Raw genomic sequence first — 16,877 nt, forward strand, 5'->3', positions numbered from 1 at the left:
ATGGAGAGGAGGGGAGACAGAAGCCTGGGGTAGGGTAGGAGGTCCCATGAAAGCTTGGTGTGGAGCTGTGAGGTAGAACAGGAGTCTGTATGGAGAGGAAAAGGCATGGCCCCAGCTGAGGGACTGTCATAAGACAACAGAGGCCCCGGTGACTCTCCCATGGCTCCTTTGTCCTTACCCAGCCACTCAGGGCTCTTCACAATGGGTCTCAGTGTTCTCTGATGGAGAGAGTGAGGGGGTGAAGAAAGGACCATGCACAGGGCCTGGGCATCCTGACTGAGGCTGTCAAAGAAAGGGCCGTGACCAAGTGTATCCAGGTGCCGTAATAAGACAGCCCCTGAGCACCATGGGTAAACACACTTCTGGAGGGAAAAGGCCAGGCTTATGCGTTGGGGTGGGTGGGTGATGGGTGGGCTGGAAGGAGAGTGGTCTCTAGCTCCTGTCCTGCTATCTAGACTCAGGTCCTGCTCTATTGTGGAATATTAAAGATGTGTTAACATTCATTTATGCTGTGGAATATTTGTTTAATGATGCAAAGATGTGTTGCATTCTTTTATGTTGCATTTGTTTAACTATGTGAAGCTGTGTTACTTTGCCCGTCTAAAACACCTGATTGATCTAATAAAGAGCTGAACAGCCAATAGCTAGGCAGGAGAAAGGAAAGGCAGGGCTGGCAGACAGAGAGAAGAAATAGGAGAGGAAGAGGGAGAACAAGAAAAAGAGAAGAGGACTCCAGAGGCCAGCCACACGGCCACACGGCCACACGGCCACACGGCCACACGGCCACACAGCCAGCCACGGAGTAAGAAGGAAAAAAGATATACAGAATAGAGAAAGGTAAAAGCCCAGAGGCAAAAAGATACACAGGATAATTTAAGAAAAGCTGGCTAGCTGGGTGGTGGTGGCAAACGCCTTTAAACCCAACACTCGGGAGGCAGAGCCAGGTGGATCTCTGTGAGTTGGAGGCCAGCCTGGTCTACAGAGCAAGATCCAGGATAGGCACCAAAGCTACACAGAGAAATCCTGTCTCAAAAAAAAAAAAAAAGTAGGGGCTGGAGAGATGGCTCAGAGGTTAAGAGCACCAACTGCTTTTCCAGAGGTCCTGAGTTCAATTCCCAGCAACCACATGGGGACTGACAACAATCTGTAATGAGATCTGATGCCCTCTTCCATATACATAATAAATAAATAAATCTAAAAAATAAAAAAAAAAGTGGTGGTCTCCCTCTGCCTGCTGTGTGTATATATATATATATATATATATATATATATATATATATATATATATATATATAATTAAATAAAAAAAAAGTAAGAATAAGTCTCTGTGTATTTATTTGGGAGCTGGGTGGCAGCCCTCAAAGAGTTAAAAACAAACAAACAAACAAAAACTACACTGCTCCTCTGCTGAGGTCCCTGCAAACCATTTCTGTAACCCTTGCTTCTGAGTGGACAGGGTGCAGCCACTAGGCTGCAATTCCTGGATAAGAAATGGGTCTTGATGAGGCTTAGAGGGGAATGCCTCCTCCATATGGTGACTGAGCCCTCCCACAGTCAACCAAGGATTTTGTTCTGTGGGATAAAATCCTGATGGGATTGATAGGGACACAGCCCAGACCTTCTCCAGAAAATACAAAACTCTTTATTGACCATTTTCTATTAAAAATAATAGTCCCCCTGTTCTGAGGTGGGGCAACCTGCGGGTAAGAAATGCAAAGCTCCAGTCAAAGGCTGTCACACGCTGAGGTGTGGCATGTAGGAAGGGGATCTCGCTGATCTAGACCCAGGCATTCCCCTTAAACAGGGACGGGGTTCTGGAAGGTGACCCTCATCTCCCTGGGGGAAGTTCCAGGTGGCCACAGGCTCTGGGAGGGAAAAGAGGGCTCTTCTGGCAGATGGAGTAGGAATCAGGGGGACCTTCAACCTGAGACACAGTAAACTGAGGCTGAGAAGCAGGAAAGCAGAGTCTGGGGGCCAGGCAGGGCCCTGGGTCTCTTACTGCTCCTCAGCCCCATCACCACCCAGAGCCTGTTCATAGGGACAGGGCTTGCGGCAGGGGCCAGCTGGCTCTGCACCGGGGGCCCCTGCCTGTGGAGCCTCCTCCTCCGCACAGTCGCCCTGGCCCTGCTCGCCGCCGCCATCCACATCGCTCTCGTCTGAGTTGTCTTCCTCCAGGTAGCGGTAGCCGCGCACTTTGTGCTGTGGCTTCGGAATGCGGGGCTGTCGCGGGACCAGACCTTGCTGCAACTTCTGTTCCATGCACAGGTATGAGGCTGCTGCCGCTACCAGGGTCACCAGCAACACTGCCAGCTTGGCCTGGGAACAAGAGGAAGGAAAGGTCACTCCTTCCTCTGGGGTCTTCCTTCTCCACCGTGAGCCTCCTGGCTCCCCCATCCCCAGCCCCCTCACCCAGGATTTCCAACGCAGCCTTTGAAGACAAGGCTCAAATCCCCACACTTTAAAGTCACCAGCAGGACTCAGTTTTACAACCAAAAAGGGGCTCATCACTTTGCCTCAGAGAAAACATGGAGGTCGGAGAAAGTCTAAAAACAAGCAGGTCTGGCTCCCTTGGACCACAGTTAAGTTGTTCCCTGGCTCTAGACGCGGTAGGACACTGGTGTGTGGAGAGGCAACCGAGCCTATAATCCCATCACTTAGGAAGTTGGGGGGAGGTGGGGTTCTAAGAGTTTAAAGCCAGCTGGGGCTACATTTTAAGACTATGTCTCAGGAAAAAAATATAATCTGTATTATGGTTTTATAATACATAAAGAAAAGATATATAGTATATAAAGAAAAAATAAAATCCACCACAATAATGCTCTCCAGTGTTTTTTCTTCTTTTAGTCTTCAGTGCTGGGGGTGAGCCATGCATATGTTTGTATGTGCCAGGAAAGCATACAAACATCACCATCTATTCTTTTCAGACAGTTTGACTGTAACCCACAGTCGGAAACAAACACACAAGCACACTTGTATTTGTGTGTCCATTCCCTGTTATTTCAATTCACTTCACTTTCTAAAATCCGTTGCACCAAGTTGGGCCTGTTAGTGCATGCCTATAATCTCAGCTCACAGAAGGTGAGGCATGACGAGTTCACAGTCTTCCTGGGCTGCCTTTGAGACCCTGACTCCAAGACACAAACAAATCGCACAAAACCATGTGATCAGGACCTGCTAAAAGGACCTGCTGGGGTTGGGAACAGACTAGGAGCTTAAGGGTACAGCTGATGTAGCAAGAATGGGCCCTGGGTCCTTCTCCATCACAATCAGAAACAAAACAAAAGCTGGCCATGGTGGTGCCCACTTTTAATCCCAGCACTCGGGAGGCAGAGGCAGGTGGATCTGTGTGAGCTCGAGGCCAGCCTGGTCTACAGAGTGAGACCCCATCTCGAAACAAAACAAAAATCAAATCAAAAGAACATGAAAACACAGAGGTGTTTATTCCTACAGAACCTGAAATGAGAGACCCAGTGTGTCAGGGAGTCCAGAAGCTGAAGATCAGGTCACCAAACAACCCACTGGGCATGCCCACAGAGACGGAGGCTAGCAGATGAAGCAGTAAGTGGGGTGCTGGGTTGGGGGATATGCCATGGATTAAGGGGTCCTTGGATCGGTGCTCTTAGAAAGCAGTGCCTTTAAGAGGCTGTGAAATCAGGGTCTGTTTTGCAGTGAGGCATGGACTCCCAAATTCCCTCCCTTCCTCACCTTCATGGGCAAGCTGGAGCCCAGGTACACGACAAAGATGGCCACAGCCTGCCACCAGTGATAGATGGTGAAGATGAAGTCCTGCCTTTCTTTGTCTTCATACAGGATGCCCAGGAGTGCTGCAGATGGGAGGGACAAGACAGGTAAGGAACCGGGTACCGGTCCAGCTCACGGTCCAGCTCACGGCCGGAACAGGAACAGGGCTGTGCGCCGATCCTGGCCTATCCTCTAGTGGAGACTTCGGTTACTACACTGTCAAGAAGAGCCTACCTACAGGTGTGTCCTGCCTTGGACCGCAGCGCCCTGTGTGCCCAGTGCTCAGTTGCTGTTTCCCTCCCTCCCGGGGGCTTGGAGAGTGACCTTCCAGCAACTGACTTGCCACAAGTCAAACCTGGAACGGAGTAGGTCAGTTTCCTGGGGATCGTCTCAAGGGTTAGAGAAGCAGCCCTGGATGGGCGGTCAGGGAACTGAGACTCCAGGGCTCAGGGAAAGGTAGAGGTTCAAAAGTTGATACTACAGGTACCTAACAAAGTACCTAACAAAAAGCTACTTAAATCTCCTAAACTGACGTTTCCCGACTGTGACGAGTTCACACCAGTTGTCTGTTGGGTTAGAAGCTCTGAGTTAGTGGCACGGCCCTGAGTGGCTGCGGCTGCTACCTGCTAAGCCCCGTCAGGCTCAGGACATGAACACCGCCATCATGTGGCTCGGGGATACTTGAAACTATTAATCGCATCAGACCATCAGAATCAATGCCAGTGAGGATGACCTACATGACTGTACTCATGGACAAGCTGCCAGTCACTGACAGGTAGCCCCACACAGCTGAAGCCTGGCCTACCATGGCTGCTTCTCCCGGGGCCTCACTCCAGCAGCCCAGATCTGGGCGTGGATTCTGAGGCTGGGCAGGGTGGGTTTGGGAATGTGCTTGGATCTTCTCTATTTAGAAAGAAAGAAAGAAAGAAAGAAAGAAAGAAAGAAAGAAAGAAAGAAAGAAAGAAAGAAGAAAGAAAAAGAAAGAAAGGAAGGAAGGAAGGAAGGAAGGAAGGAAGGAAGGAAGGAAGGAAGAGAAAGAGCCCTCTTAGTTCTAGAACTAGGAAGACTGAGGCAAGCTGATCTCTACGAGTTCGAGGCCAACCTGATCTACATAGCAAGTTCCAGACCAGCCAGGGCTATATAGCAAGACAAAAAAAAAAAAAAAAAAAAAAAAAAAAGACGAAAAAGAAGAAGAGATCCATAGAGGTAGCTTAGTGGGTAAAAGGCATTTGCCCTCAAGCCTAATCGACCTGTGTTCAATTCCCAGGACTCATGTGGTAGAAGGAAAGAACCGACTTCCACAGGTTGTCCTTGGAACTCCACACTCATGACACATGTATTCTAAATAAATAACATACTTAGATAGCTTTAATTCTTGGGAGGCAGAGGCAGGTAGATCTCCTGAGTTCAAGGTCAACTTGGTCTAGTTCCAGGACAGCCAGGGTTACACAGAGAAACCCTGTCTTGGAAAAAAAAGTAACTAAAAAGAAAAAAGAACGGAGGCTGGTGGTGGCTCTGGCTGTAACTCCAGTCCTTGGGCATCTAAAACAGGATCAAACTGCTACAGGCGTGAAGCCAGCCTGAGCTACACAGTGAGTTCCAGGCCAGCCTGGGCTACAGCATAAGACCTTGTCTCAAAAAATACAATTGAAGAAGAAGGAAAAGGCTGATATGGTGGCGCACGCCTTTAATTCTAGCACTGGAGAGGCAGAGGCGGGTGGATCTGTGTGGGTTCAAGGCCAGCCTGGGAGCTATATGGTGAATCCCAGCTAGCCAAGGCTCCATAGAGAGGCCCTGAGAAAAAGAAACAGGAAAGAGCCCAGTTCTGTACCTACACCTGGAGCATGGACAAGCACCTGCCACTCTTCCCCTCCCTGGGGCCTGGACTCTGGTATCTGCTACCTGTGCCATGGAAATTATGCCAACATAATCCTTGACTGCTGATGTGTGTTTTATATCCTCTCCCCAGAGCCTTCACCCACGCTGCTTACCCACAAGATTTCACGTGTATTCCCTCGGTGTGATGTCTGCCTGCCACAGTGTGGAACTCTTACATCTTTCCAGAGTGTCCATGAGACTTCCCCATCCATCTCTACAGTGTCTACAGAACTCTTTCCACCCCAAACTATACCAAGCAATCTCTACCTACCTCTACTATGCCCACAGAACCCCAGGGGAAATCCCCTACATCCATTGCAATCCACAGGATGTTAGGGTCCCAAACCACCTAGAGGTGGCTACAGCCTGCCCCTCCCCCTCCCCAAACTTGCCAGTCCCTAAGGCTGTACTCACTGCTAAGTCCGGTCTTGTTGAGGGCACTGCCCACACCCCAGAGGGCAGCCACAACGTAGAGGATCCAACTGTGATGGAGGACCCGAGGCAATGGGGCCCAGACAAAGAGGCTGAGGGTGAGCAGCAGGTGCAGTCCTGCCCCAGCCACTAGGGGCACTGAGCGAGGCAGCCACAGCCCCAGCAGCCCCAGGAAGGAGGCGGCAGAGGCACCCAGGCTGTAAGCAATGAGCAGGTAGGCCAGCCGCTCCAAGCCCACGGAGCACACGCCGTAGCCCTGAGGAGGAGAACAAGAGGCGGCCAGTTGGTCCTGGTCCTCCACACACCAACTGCCACTTTAGGCCACACCTTGTCCCATCAGGATCTCCTGGTGCGAATTCCCCCTTAGGCTGGTAGAAAGGGTGAGAGCAGCACCATTCTAACTACAGTAAGTGGAAAATGGCTTATTCAGGGTAAAAGGCAATGGGGGCGAGAGAGGGAAGATCCCCTCTGGCCTTGGGGAATCCCAACCCCAGCCTTGGTCTACAGGCGTCTGCCCTGCAACCAGAACTCAGTCCTGGTTGGGAGGGGAATAATCTGGAATGTATGTGTACATATTTATACACCTATGGGCTGTGCGTCTGAAATTCAAGTTTAGCCAGACGTCTTGTCTGTACTTACCAGGGCGAAACCAGTGCAGGCGAAGAGGACCTCAAAGCCGCTATAGATAAAGAAGGGCACCAGGTGGCGTAAGCGGAAGTCACGCACGTGTTTGAAGGGCAGCTGGAAGATGTTGCCCCAGCCCACGCTGCGCAGGTCGATCTCCTCTGTGGGCCGGTAAGCGGCTCCACACAGACCCAGCACCTGCAGACAGGAACTGTGAAGGGACCATCAGCCAGACATCCCTCCCCGACACTCCTACAGGTCTCAGCCTGAGGCTCCGCCCCAGACACGTCCACAGGTCTACACAAGGCCGCCACCCTACACCAGGTGTAGTGGCGCATGTCTTTAATCCCAGCACTCAGGAGGCAGAGGCAGGAGGATCTCAGTGAGTTTGAAGCCACCCTGGTCTACATAGCGAGTTCCAGGAAGCCAGGGCTAGCGAGATCCTGTTTCAAAAAACCAAAAAAAGAAAAAAGAAAAGAGCAGCAGTCCCGAGCGCACCCCCGTCCCCCATACACCTACAAGCCTCAGTGGAAGTTGTGGAATACCCGAAAAGCTTCTGCCCAAGGCTCGTCCCGCACATCCAGTGGCCAGCACCTTGCTTTTTGCACGCCCTTAGCCCCGCCTCTAGACCTAAAGCCACACCTCCCCGCTCTGGTCCCTGGAGCTTCAGTTTGCCTCCCAGAACAGCCCTCAGTCCAGAGCCACACTTGCCAGCCCTGGGTGGTGTTCCTAGTCCCCTCAAAGGTCACAACCAGCTCTATGGAACCTGTCCCCTCTTTTTCCTTATTCCTCTGGCCTTAGGAATCCAAACTCCAGCCTTGGTCTACAGGCATCTATCCTGCAACCAGAACTCAGTCCTGATTCTTAGGCTCCTAGCCTGCATCTCCGACCTGCCCACATACATGTGCTAGCAGGGAGAGAACCCCTTGCTCCCACGACCTCCCCCCCACCAACCCGAGCCTCACCAGCAGCATGGCCGAGAAGGCCACCGCCATAAGCACACTCTCTACGACAATGAGGTTTCGGCTGCGCGGCAACGTCCGCAGAACCGTCTTGTTGAAGCCGGTCAGGATGCCATGGCTCTTAGTGCCTGGGAAGGGTGAGTGGGGACATGACTACAGTATACTGCAGCCAGGCCACAGTGGAGGCGGGGTGTAGGGGCAGGGGAGGATGCCTGCAGCAAGCTCCTTGGGGATGGCAGATTGTGAAGGGGGCACCATCCACCTCCCACCGCCATGCATGCAGCCCTGAAAGCTGAAAGGGAAGGTCTGGTGTCTACTGGGTGACGAAATGTAGGAGGGAAGTAGGTTTTGGGGGCCTCGCCCCCTGCCCCAGGACTGACCGCAGCTGTGCACGTTGAACAGTGTGTGGTTCAAGTCATAGAGGTAGTAGTTGAGGAAGTAAATCATGGGCAGCTGCGCACATGCGAAGCTCAACTGTGGGCAGGAGGGCAGTTGGGATCAGAGCCCAGAACAAAACTAGACAGGAGGTGAGATCTAGGGAGGAGTCTGGACATGGCCTCTGGTGGGGGAGCAGAAGTCCCCCCAACCCTAGAGACAGCTCAGCAGTGGTGATGGGGGCCCCGTGGCAAGAGAACTTCCTCCTGGTCACTGTGGACTGGGAGGAGCTCTCCATCACTGGAGGTAATCGAGCAGGGTTTGGCTCAGGAGGGCTGAGAAAACTGTGGAGTAGGCTGTAATGTGTGGAATCTAGAATACCCCGCCCCCAGGTCTCCTGTAGCACTCACATGGAAGAAGCTATAGAAGATGGCCTGGAAAACCAAGAGATAGGGTGCGTGGGAGCCGCGTGGTGGGCGCTGCTGAGGCCCCTGCTCGTCCTGCTCTTTATAGTGGGAGTACTCATAGTACTTCTGGGACATCCTGGAGCACAGAGAATGAGGGCTTTCCCCAGCCTGCCCTCTCCCACACTTCTCCTTCACGCAACCACAACTATAGGCTAGCCAGCTTCCGTGGGGAAACTGAGGCCCAGCAGAGTCAAAGGCTTGCCTGGGGTCCCCTAGCTAAAGTTGGCAAAGAAACAAATATTCAACAGTTCTCCAGCCTCTACTCCATGGCCTATCAGGCTTACCTGGTAATATAGTTGCCCATGGAGGCCCAGAGAGGCACAATGGCCATGCCCAGAGCCACAGCAGAGGGCACCAGCGTGTAGTAGCGTTCCCAGTAGTTGGTAGAGACAAAGAGGGCATAGATGCCCACAGCTAAGAACATCATCCACTTGGTACCAAAAAACCTGTGCAGAGGGAGGGACATTAGTATCACAACCTAGGGATTGCTGTGGCCCGAACCATCAAGAGCTCAGGTCCCAGTTTCTAAGAGGTCATGGGAAGCCTTGGCCGGAGAGTCAAAGATGCAGTCTCAGAGACACAGACTGGCAGAGTGGCCGGTGCTCACAGCTGTGATTGCAGCGCAGGCCACGTCACAGGCCTCTCACAGTCATTGAAAGGATGCAAAATGAGAGACAGTCCCCAGGATATCCACTCAGTAAAGTGCTTGCTGAGCAAGCGCAGGGGCCTGTGCTGGATCCCCAACACCTGCGGGAAAAGCCAGGCGACTGATATGCACTTGATATCCCAGCATTGGGGAAGGGATGATAGACAGATCCCTGGAGCTCACTAGCCAGCCAGCCTAGCCTAAGGGACAAGCCTTGGGTCCCAGTGAGAGATCCTGTCCCCAAAAAGAAAAACAAAAGATGGGCCTCTGGCCTCCACACATGCATGTCACACAGAAAAAATAGTAATTTAAAAAATAAGATAAGGGTTGGAGAGATGGCTCAGTGGTTAAAAACATTAGAATACTGGCTGTTCTTCCAAAGGGCCCAGTTCCGATTCCCAGCATCCACATGATGGCTCACAATCGGCTGCAGCTCCAAGAGATCAAGGGATCCAACACCTTTTCTGGCCTCCAGGGGCACCAAGCACACACATAGTATGGGCAGGCAAAACACTCTACACATAAAATAAAATCAGATTAAAAAACAAATCTTGCCGGGCAGTGGTGGTTCACACCTTTAATCCCAGCACTCGGGAGGCAGAGGCAGGGGGATCTCAATGAGTTTGAGGCCAGCCTGGTCTACAGAGTGAGTTCCAGGACAGCCAGGACTGTACACAGGGAAATCCTGTCTCGGGGCTATAACTAGTGGGTAGAGTGCCTGCACAGCACACAAGGCCTTGGATTTGATCTCCAGCATCACATGAATTGGGCATGGTATTACATGCCTGCATCCCCAGCACTGGGGAAGTGGAACCAAGCGAACCGAGAGTTCAAGGTCTCACATATCCCAGGCTGGCCATGTGTGTGTTTGGTGCCCCTGGAGGCCAGGAGTGGTGCTGGATCCCTTGAAACTGGAGTTAAAGCCGGTTGTGAGCCACCATGTGGGTGCTGGAAATTGAAATTGGATCCTTCAAGGCCAGCCTAGGACCTGTCTGTAATATGAGACTCTGTCTGTAAGTAAATAAAGTTCATATATAACACAAATTAGGGCTAGTGTTACAGCCCAGCGGTAAAGCACTTGCCTAGAACGCATAATGTCCTGGGTTCAATTACCAACACCTAAAAAGGGGGGAGAGGTGTGCAGCTGGTGGCTGTGCAGGCTACGTGGCCCTAGAAAAGTGGCCTGGCAATTTGATAGGAGGCAAGAATGCGGGTTCCAAGCACACTGCCAGGTCTCAAACCTGCCAGCTACCCACTTCCCCTCGGTATAGAAACGGCAAAACTGCTTCATGTCTAAAGTAAGAACAGCTCCCCCAGCTGTATGAGGGGACAAAATAAGATTCACTGTTATCGTTAAAGTGATAAGTTTCAAAAGCCAGTCAATATGATAGCACATGCCAGTAGTCCCAGCACTCAAGAGGCTGAACCAGGAGGATTCTGGGAGTCAGCTGGGGCTACTGGGCGAGACATTTATGTGCAGGCTAGTTGTATGCCAACTTGACATAAAAACTTAGAATCATTTGGGAAGAAGGCAGGAAGGCCTAGACGGTGTACACATCTGTAATCCCTGCTCTTGGGAGGCAGAGGCAGGAGGATCACCACAAGCTTGTGGCTAGCCTGATCTACAAAGTGAGTTCCAGGCTAGCCAGGGCTACATAGTGAGACTGTCTTAAAAAAAAAAAAAAAAAAAAAGAAAAGAAAAGAAAGAAAAAGAAAGAAAGAAAGAAAGAAAGAAAGGCAGTGGTGTCACATGCCTTTAATTCCAGAACTCGGGAGGCAGAGGCAGGCGGATCTCCAAGTTCAAGGTCAGCCTGGTCTACAGAGGTAGTTCCAGGACAGCCAGGACTGTTACACAGAGAAACCCTGTCTTCAAACAAACAAAACAGGAACTAGAACCCATTCCATCCTATCTCCCCATTCAGGAGTTTCATTAGGCTGTGGGGAATTTCTGCTGTGGCCAGGAGGCTGGACCATAAATGCCCCAGAGCTCAGGAAGACCTCCGAACTGAATCTCTGCCTAACTAAGGCTCTTTCTGTGAGAACTGCCTGGAGGTGGTGGCGCATGCCTTTAATCCCAGCACCCAGGAGGCAGAGGCAGGCAGATCTTTGTGAGTTTGAGGCCAGCCTGGTCTCCAAAGCGAGTTCCAGGAAAGGCGCAAAGCTACACAGAGAAACCCTGTCTCAAAACAAACAAACAAACAAAAAGAGAACTGCCTTTCAACAGTCACGGCTCACTGGGCTGAGAGGATCTGGGCTGTGCTGGGAACTTCACAGATTCAGCTCAGGAAGTCACCATGTGTCTGGTAGAAGGATGCAACCGAGCCAGAGCCTGCTTGAATCTTTTGCACGAAACCAAATGTGCAAGGGGGTGGGGAGGTGGGGGGCAAGCTCTTGGTTCCTCCTCTAGTAGGGATTTCCCCCTTTCCTTCTCACTTTCCCAGTCAAGCAAGGCCTCTCTGCAGTTCCCTGTCCCCTCCCCCCAAAACACCAGGGCAGCCGGAGGCCTTATGGTCCAGCGGCCTCTGCACCCCAGGAAATCGGGGGACAGCAGCTTAGCACCTGATGAGCACAGGTGTGTAGAGCAGGGCAGCGATGGGGGTCACATTGATACCCATCAGCATCTTGCTATCGATGTCCGGCAGCCCCATGTTGCCATACTTCACCTCCCTGTAGGTCTCATCGTAGTGCAGGATCAGTTGCATCTGCAGGAGGCCTGGGGACAGGGGGCAGGGTGGAGGACTCTAAGCAGGCTAGCTCAAAGGCCCATGGCAAGTCGGCAGGGCGACGAGTCACCTAAGCGACCCATTCCTTTGCTCATCAGGACCCGGATAGGGAGGACCAGAGACCATTCCCACCCGCCCGCATCTATTCTCTGGCTGGGGCGTGGGCACACTGGCCTGTGGCACCCCCTCCCTGTCCCACACGCATGGCGTGGCAACAGCAGTTCTGACCCGGGAAGTGAAAGGGGAAGGAGGCCAGCTGGCCGCAAGGTTTCTCTTTCCCAGCTCGGGAGTGGAGGCGGGGTGGCGGAGGGACAGCGGGTTCGTGCGTCCGGCCCTACCCAGGTAGACACCGTAGGTGAGCATGCCACCCGCGCTGGCCGCCAGCACGTTCTTGACCACGCCGAGGCGCTTGCGGCGGTAGTAGCGGCGCTCCTCCTCCTCCTCGTTGTAGTTGGGGTACGCGCCCACCAGCTCGTCCAGCTGCGGGCCGCATCGATAATCACACGCTGACTCTCCGATCCTTGCGCTCCCACCCCGCCTTTCCGGAGTTCGGGTTCCCCATCCAGGGTCCTCGTCCCTTTTCTCAAGATCCGTGCTCCCCATGCTGGTTTCCAGGTCCCCACCCAGAGTCCCATCCCTTATCCTGGGGTGTCCTCACTCTGAGACCTCGGTCCCCCGTGTGGAGTCCCGTCCCCCATCCTAGGTGCTCAGGTTCCCTTCCTAGGGTCCCTCTCCCTCCCGGGCGTCCCGCTGAGGCAGTCGTTCCATTGCGCTTCCCTCCCTGCTCACCGGAGCCTCCGGCCCATCAGGAACTCCGAGGCGGTCCTCATCCCCTTGAGGGCCCGCGGCCCCGGCCACAGGGTAGAGCGGCGGCTCCGCCTCCATGCCCAGACCCAGACCCAGACCCTGCAGCGCTGCTCTGGGCACCAGCAGCGGGTTGGGACTTCCTTCATCAGGGACCGCCCTGTCCAGTCCGCCCCACCCCACAGACCGCCTCTTCCCAGAAGTACTGTGCGTGGTGTGTGTGTGTGGTATATGTGTGTGCTGTGTGGTTTGTGTGTTTGTGTGGTGTATAGTGTGTATTTGTGGTATGTATGTGAGTGAGTGTGGTGTTGCAATCGGGATGCATCTGAGAACCCAGCCTCAGGGAGAGGCTAGTTCCAGACTCAGTTCTGCCACTGCATGACTCTGTGTCTTAAGACTCTTAAGTTCCACCTCTCTGTCCCCCAGTTTACTCATGCATAAAGCAGAGACACTTAGCAGGACTCCCTGGGTTGTGGCAGAAGTACAGAGTGGGTGGAGTGATATTCTTGTAGCCCTCACCTCTCAGAAGCAGCAGCCATCTGGCAGAGGGTTGTAAACCCATTTCCCATCTGGTTTTCTGTGATTTTGTTGTCAAAGCTGACTGGAGAGTATCAATAAGTACATACATGTAAAAATAGATGAGTGGATGAAGGAAAAGGTGACAAATGCCTCCCCCAGAAGGGTCACTGGAGAGTCTAGGGGCTAGGTATGGGGACAGGTAGAACCTGCAGAGGCTTCAGGCTATCGGCTGGCAGGACTGTCTCCTGGTGACGGGTGTGTGTGTGTGTGTGTGTGTGTGTGTGTGTGCTGTGGGTGAAGCAGACAGCTGGCTCTTGCAGCTTGGTGCCTTGTGGTTTGTCTTTGCTCTTTTTGGGGGGCCGGCCACCCAGCTCCCAAATAAATCACACATAGAGACTTATCCTTAATTATGAATGCCTGGCCTTAGCTTGGCTTGTTTCTTGCATCTTTCCTTAACTTATCCCATCTACCTTTTGCTTCTGGGCTTTTCCCGTTCTCTTACTTCTGTAAATCTTACCCTTACTCCGTGGCTTACTGTGTAGCTGATGTCCTCCTCCTCCTCTGTCTTCAGATTTCTCCTATTGATTCTCTCTGCCTGCCAGCCCCGCCTATCCTTTCTCCTGCCTTGCTATTGACCATTCAGTGCTCCATTAGACCATCAGGTGTTTTAGACAGGCACAGTAACACAGCTTCACTGAGTTAAACAAATGCAACATAAACAAAAGTAACACGCCTTAAAATAGTATTCCCCAACAGTGCCTAGAAGCTATATAAAAGGAGCAGGAGTCAGGACAGGATGTAGCTTACCTAGTCAGTCAGTCAGGTGCTTACCTAGCATACACAGAGTCCTGGTTGATCCCCAGCACCATGTGTCTGGCTATGGCTGTGCACACCTGTAAGTCCAACATACAAGGAGTGGAGGAAGAGATCAGGGGTTCAAAGTCAGCCTGAGCCACATCTTGAGTTTGAAATCAGAATCTACTACACAAGACACTGTCTTAAAACACAAACAAAAATCAGTAGAGAGGGTAGTGCCTGAGGTGTGGGGCATGAAGGACACAGGGTGACAGGGATACGGCAGGCATTAGGGAGCCCAGAAACCACGTGGCTGTAGTCAGCGTGGACACCAGTGTTCACTGTCTCAGGTAATAACGAAGTCTATGTGGTGCCCATGGTGAGCTTGAAGGTGAGTGATCCTAGGGCTGGGTTGGCAGTGGACTTTGGCACCCCAAGAGGATGCAATCCTGTAGAATTGAGGGCAGGTGTGAGGCACGATGAAAAGATAGCAGTTGGGGGCTGGAAAGATGGCTCAGTGGTTAAGAGCACTGGCTGCTCTTCCAGAGGAGCCGGGTTCAATTCCCAGCACCCACATGGCAGCTCACAACTGTCTGTAACCCCAGTTCCAGGGGATCTGATACCTTCACACCAATGCACATAAACTAAAGTTAAATTATTTTTTTTAAAAAAAGTTAGCAGCTGCTGGGTGGTGGTGGCACACACCTTTAATCCAGCATTCTGGAGGCAGAGGCAGGCAGATCTCTGAGTTCCAGGCCAGCCTGGTCTACAGGGCAAGATCCAGGACAGACAGGGCTACACAGAGAAACTCTGTCTCAAAAAAAAACAAAGGAAAAAAAAAAAAAAGACAGCAGCTGAGGTGGGTGTGGGTGTTGTAGTGCAGGGAGTGGGCTCGGTGGGTGGAGAGTGGAAAAGGCAATGTGGAGTGTGTGTGTGTTTATGCATGGTGTGGAGTGTGGGGTTTGTGTGGTATGTGTGGTTTGCACTACGTGCATGCTCTGAAGGAGGGTGTGAGGAACACTGAAAAGAAGCCCCACCCTTCCCAGGAGTGCACCCCTTCAATCACATCGGCAGAGGGCCCTGTGTGCCAGGGCAGAGGCCAGTGTCATGTCCTTAAAGCCTGTGCCCTCCTCTCGGGCAGCCACTGATTTTAGGACGGAAGCAGGGTCTAAGATCCTGGCGAATCTGACAGCCTGAGCTCACTCCTGGAGCATCAGATAGTGGAAAGATGAAGCATCAAAGAGAAAGATGAAGGCCAGCCTCTGACCTCCGCAGGCTGGCATACGTACACACACACACACACACACACACACACACACACACACACACACACACACATTGTGAAGCACTGACAGAGAGCTCTAAGCTAATCGATGCCACCCAGGTAGACGCCCAGTGCAACCTGCGGAACAGAGAACTTGGCAAGGTTTCTGTCCCTGCCGCCTCTAGTCAGACCATGACAGCTTGAGGTGACACCCCAGTACTGAGCAGCTATACCCCACATGCTTTCCCAATGCCTTCTCTACAAAAACATTTCGTGTTTTTAAATGATCCTTATGACAGGAGTCGATGTCCCTCACAGAACGGAAAGGGGGACGTGGGCTGTGGCGGCTCACACCTGTGAGCCTAGGCTCGGGAGGCTGAGATGGAGGAATCTGCCCCAAATGTGAGTCCAGCCTGGGCTACATAATAAGACCTTATGTCAAAAACCCCAACCCCCAAACCAATGGTGCTGATCTTCAAGTCAGGCAGCTGAAAGGTTCTCAAGCCTAGATGACTCAGGGACCCTGCCCAGTTCCTCCCAGCAAGTGGCCAGGAAACATGGCTGCTGCTGTCTACTGAGACATATGGTCCTGGAAAGAGGACCTCCCTGAGGGATGGTGACTCCAGACATTCATAAAATGCTGTGGGTGGGGATGAGTCTAGCTAGTGTGAATGCTCACCTGACCTCTCTGTGCAGCCGTGGCTGAGGGGCCACCCCTCTCTGGGCCTGCAGTCTCAGGTGGATGCCTGGGAATGGTCTGAGGCTGTGTGACCCAAAGGCACAACAGGGCCCTCACAAGCTTTGCTGAGAGCACGAAGGAGCAGGTGACTGGCAATCTCTGCGTACCTGTGCCAAGGGGTCTTGACACTTAGTGAGTGCCAAGGGCATTCCCCTGCACCTCTTCCTCTGTACTTGGTGTTGAGGACAAACCTCAGGAGGGCAGGGAAAGAGGCCAGCTGCTCATATTGGTCTCCTGCTGTGTTCCAGGTTTCTTCCCCAACCTCCCCCCACACACACTCCTCCCTCTTGTTTTCTCCCCCCGCCCCCCCCCCGAGACAGGGTTTCTCTGTGTAGCTTTGGTGCCTGTCCTGGATCTTGCTCTGTAGCCCAGACTGGCCTCGAACTCACAGAGATCCGCCTGGCTCTGTCTCCCGAGTGCTGGGATTAAAGGTGTGCATCACCACCACTGGGCTTGTTCCAGGTGCATCATCAAGCACTTTGCGGATGGTTCTTACGCTATCCTTTCTGAGCCCTGTAACACAAGTAGGGTCAACTCTATTTTACAGATAAGAACAGAGACCCCATGAGGGTTACGTGGCTTGGTCAGGTCTTTTTTGCAGGTGAAGGACAAGCACTGTCAGGCCCAGACCACACTCTGCACCCCGTCTATCCCTGTCCCCAAGGGGACTGAGATCAAAACAGTGAGGACTTTTGACTGGTCCCAGCTTTAGGATTCCCCGCTCTACACACGGTCCCCACGGCACCACTTACTCTTGATCCCCTTGGCAAAGTCGTGAATGCCAGGCCCCTCTCCAGGAGCCTCACCAACCAGAAGAAAGGGGAAGGACGGTGGGGCGCACTGTCCCGGATTCCCATCCTGGGGGAGTGTTCTAGTTTCTGTTCTGCTGTGATCAAACAGCTTAGCAG

The 16,877-nt window shown here is 52.5% G+C and overlaps 1 protein-coding gene across 2 annotated transcripts; it reads right to left on the bottom strand.

Moving 5' to 3' along the window:
* Positions 1-1,619: 1,619 nt before the first annotated feature.
* On the bottom strand, positions 1,620-12,805 carry Unc93b1 (unc-93 homolog B1, TLR signaling regulator). Of its 2 annotated transcripts, XM_052712898.1 has the most exons (11): positions 12,638-12,798; positions 12,187-12,328; positions 11,685-11,838; positions 8,764-8,925; positions 8,423-8,555; positions 8,018-8,111; positions 7,641-7,765; positions 6,691-6,873; positions 6,034-6,307; positions 3,706-3,824; positions 1,620-2,316 (listed from the first exon to the last, which is right to left on the bottom strand). In XM_052712898.1, the coding sequence occupies exons 1-11, from the start codon at positions 12,731-12,733 to the stop codon at positions 1,996-1,998; spliced, it is 1,803 nt and encodes a 600-aa protein (XP_052568858.1). In that variant the 5' UTR covers positions 12,734-12,798; the 3' UTR covers positions 1,620-1,995. The 2 variants fall into 2 exon arrangements, with proteins under 2 accessions (XP_052568858.1, XP_052568859.1); XM_052712899.1 differs by lacking the exons at positions 1,620-2,316; positions 6,034-6,307 and having other exon boundaries at positions 3,708-3,824; positions 12,638-12,805.
* Positions 12,806-16,877: the final 4,072 nt, after the last annotated feature.

Source organism: Peromyscus californicus, unplaced genomic scaffold (assembly GCF_007827085.1).
Source record: "Peromyscus californicus insignis strain IS unplaced genomic scaffold, ASM782708v3 Scaffold_4__1_contigs__length_199733344, whole genome shotgun sequence".
In the NCBI taxonomy this organism is placed as follows: domain Eukaryota; kingdom Metazoa; phylum Chordata; class Mammalia; order Rodentia; family Cricetidae; genus Peromyscus; species Peromyscus californicus.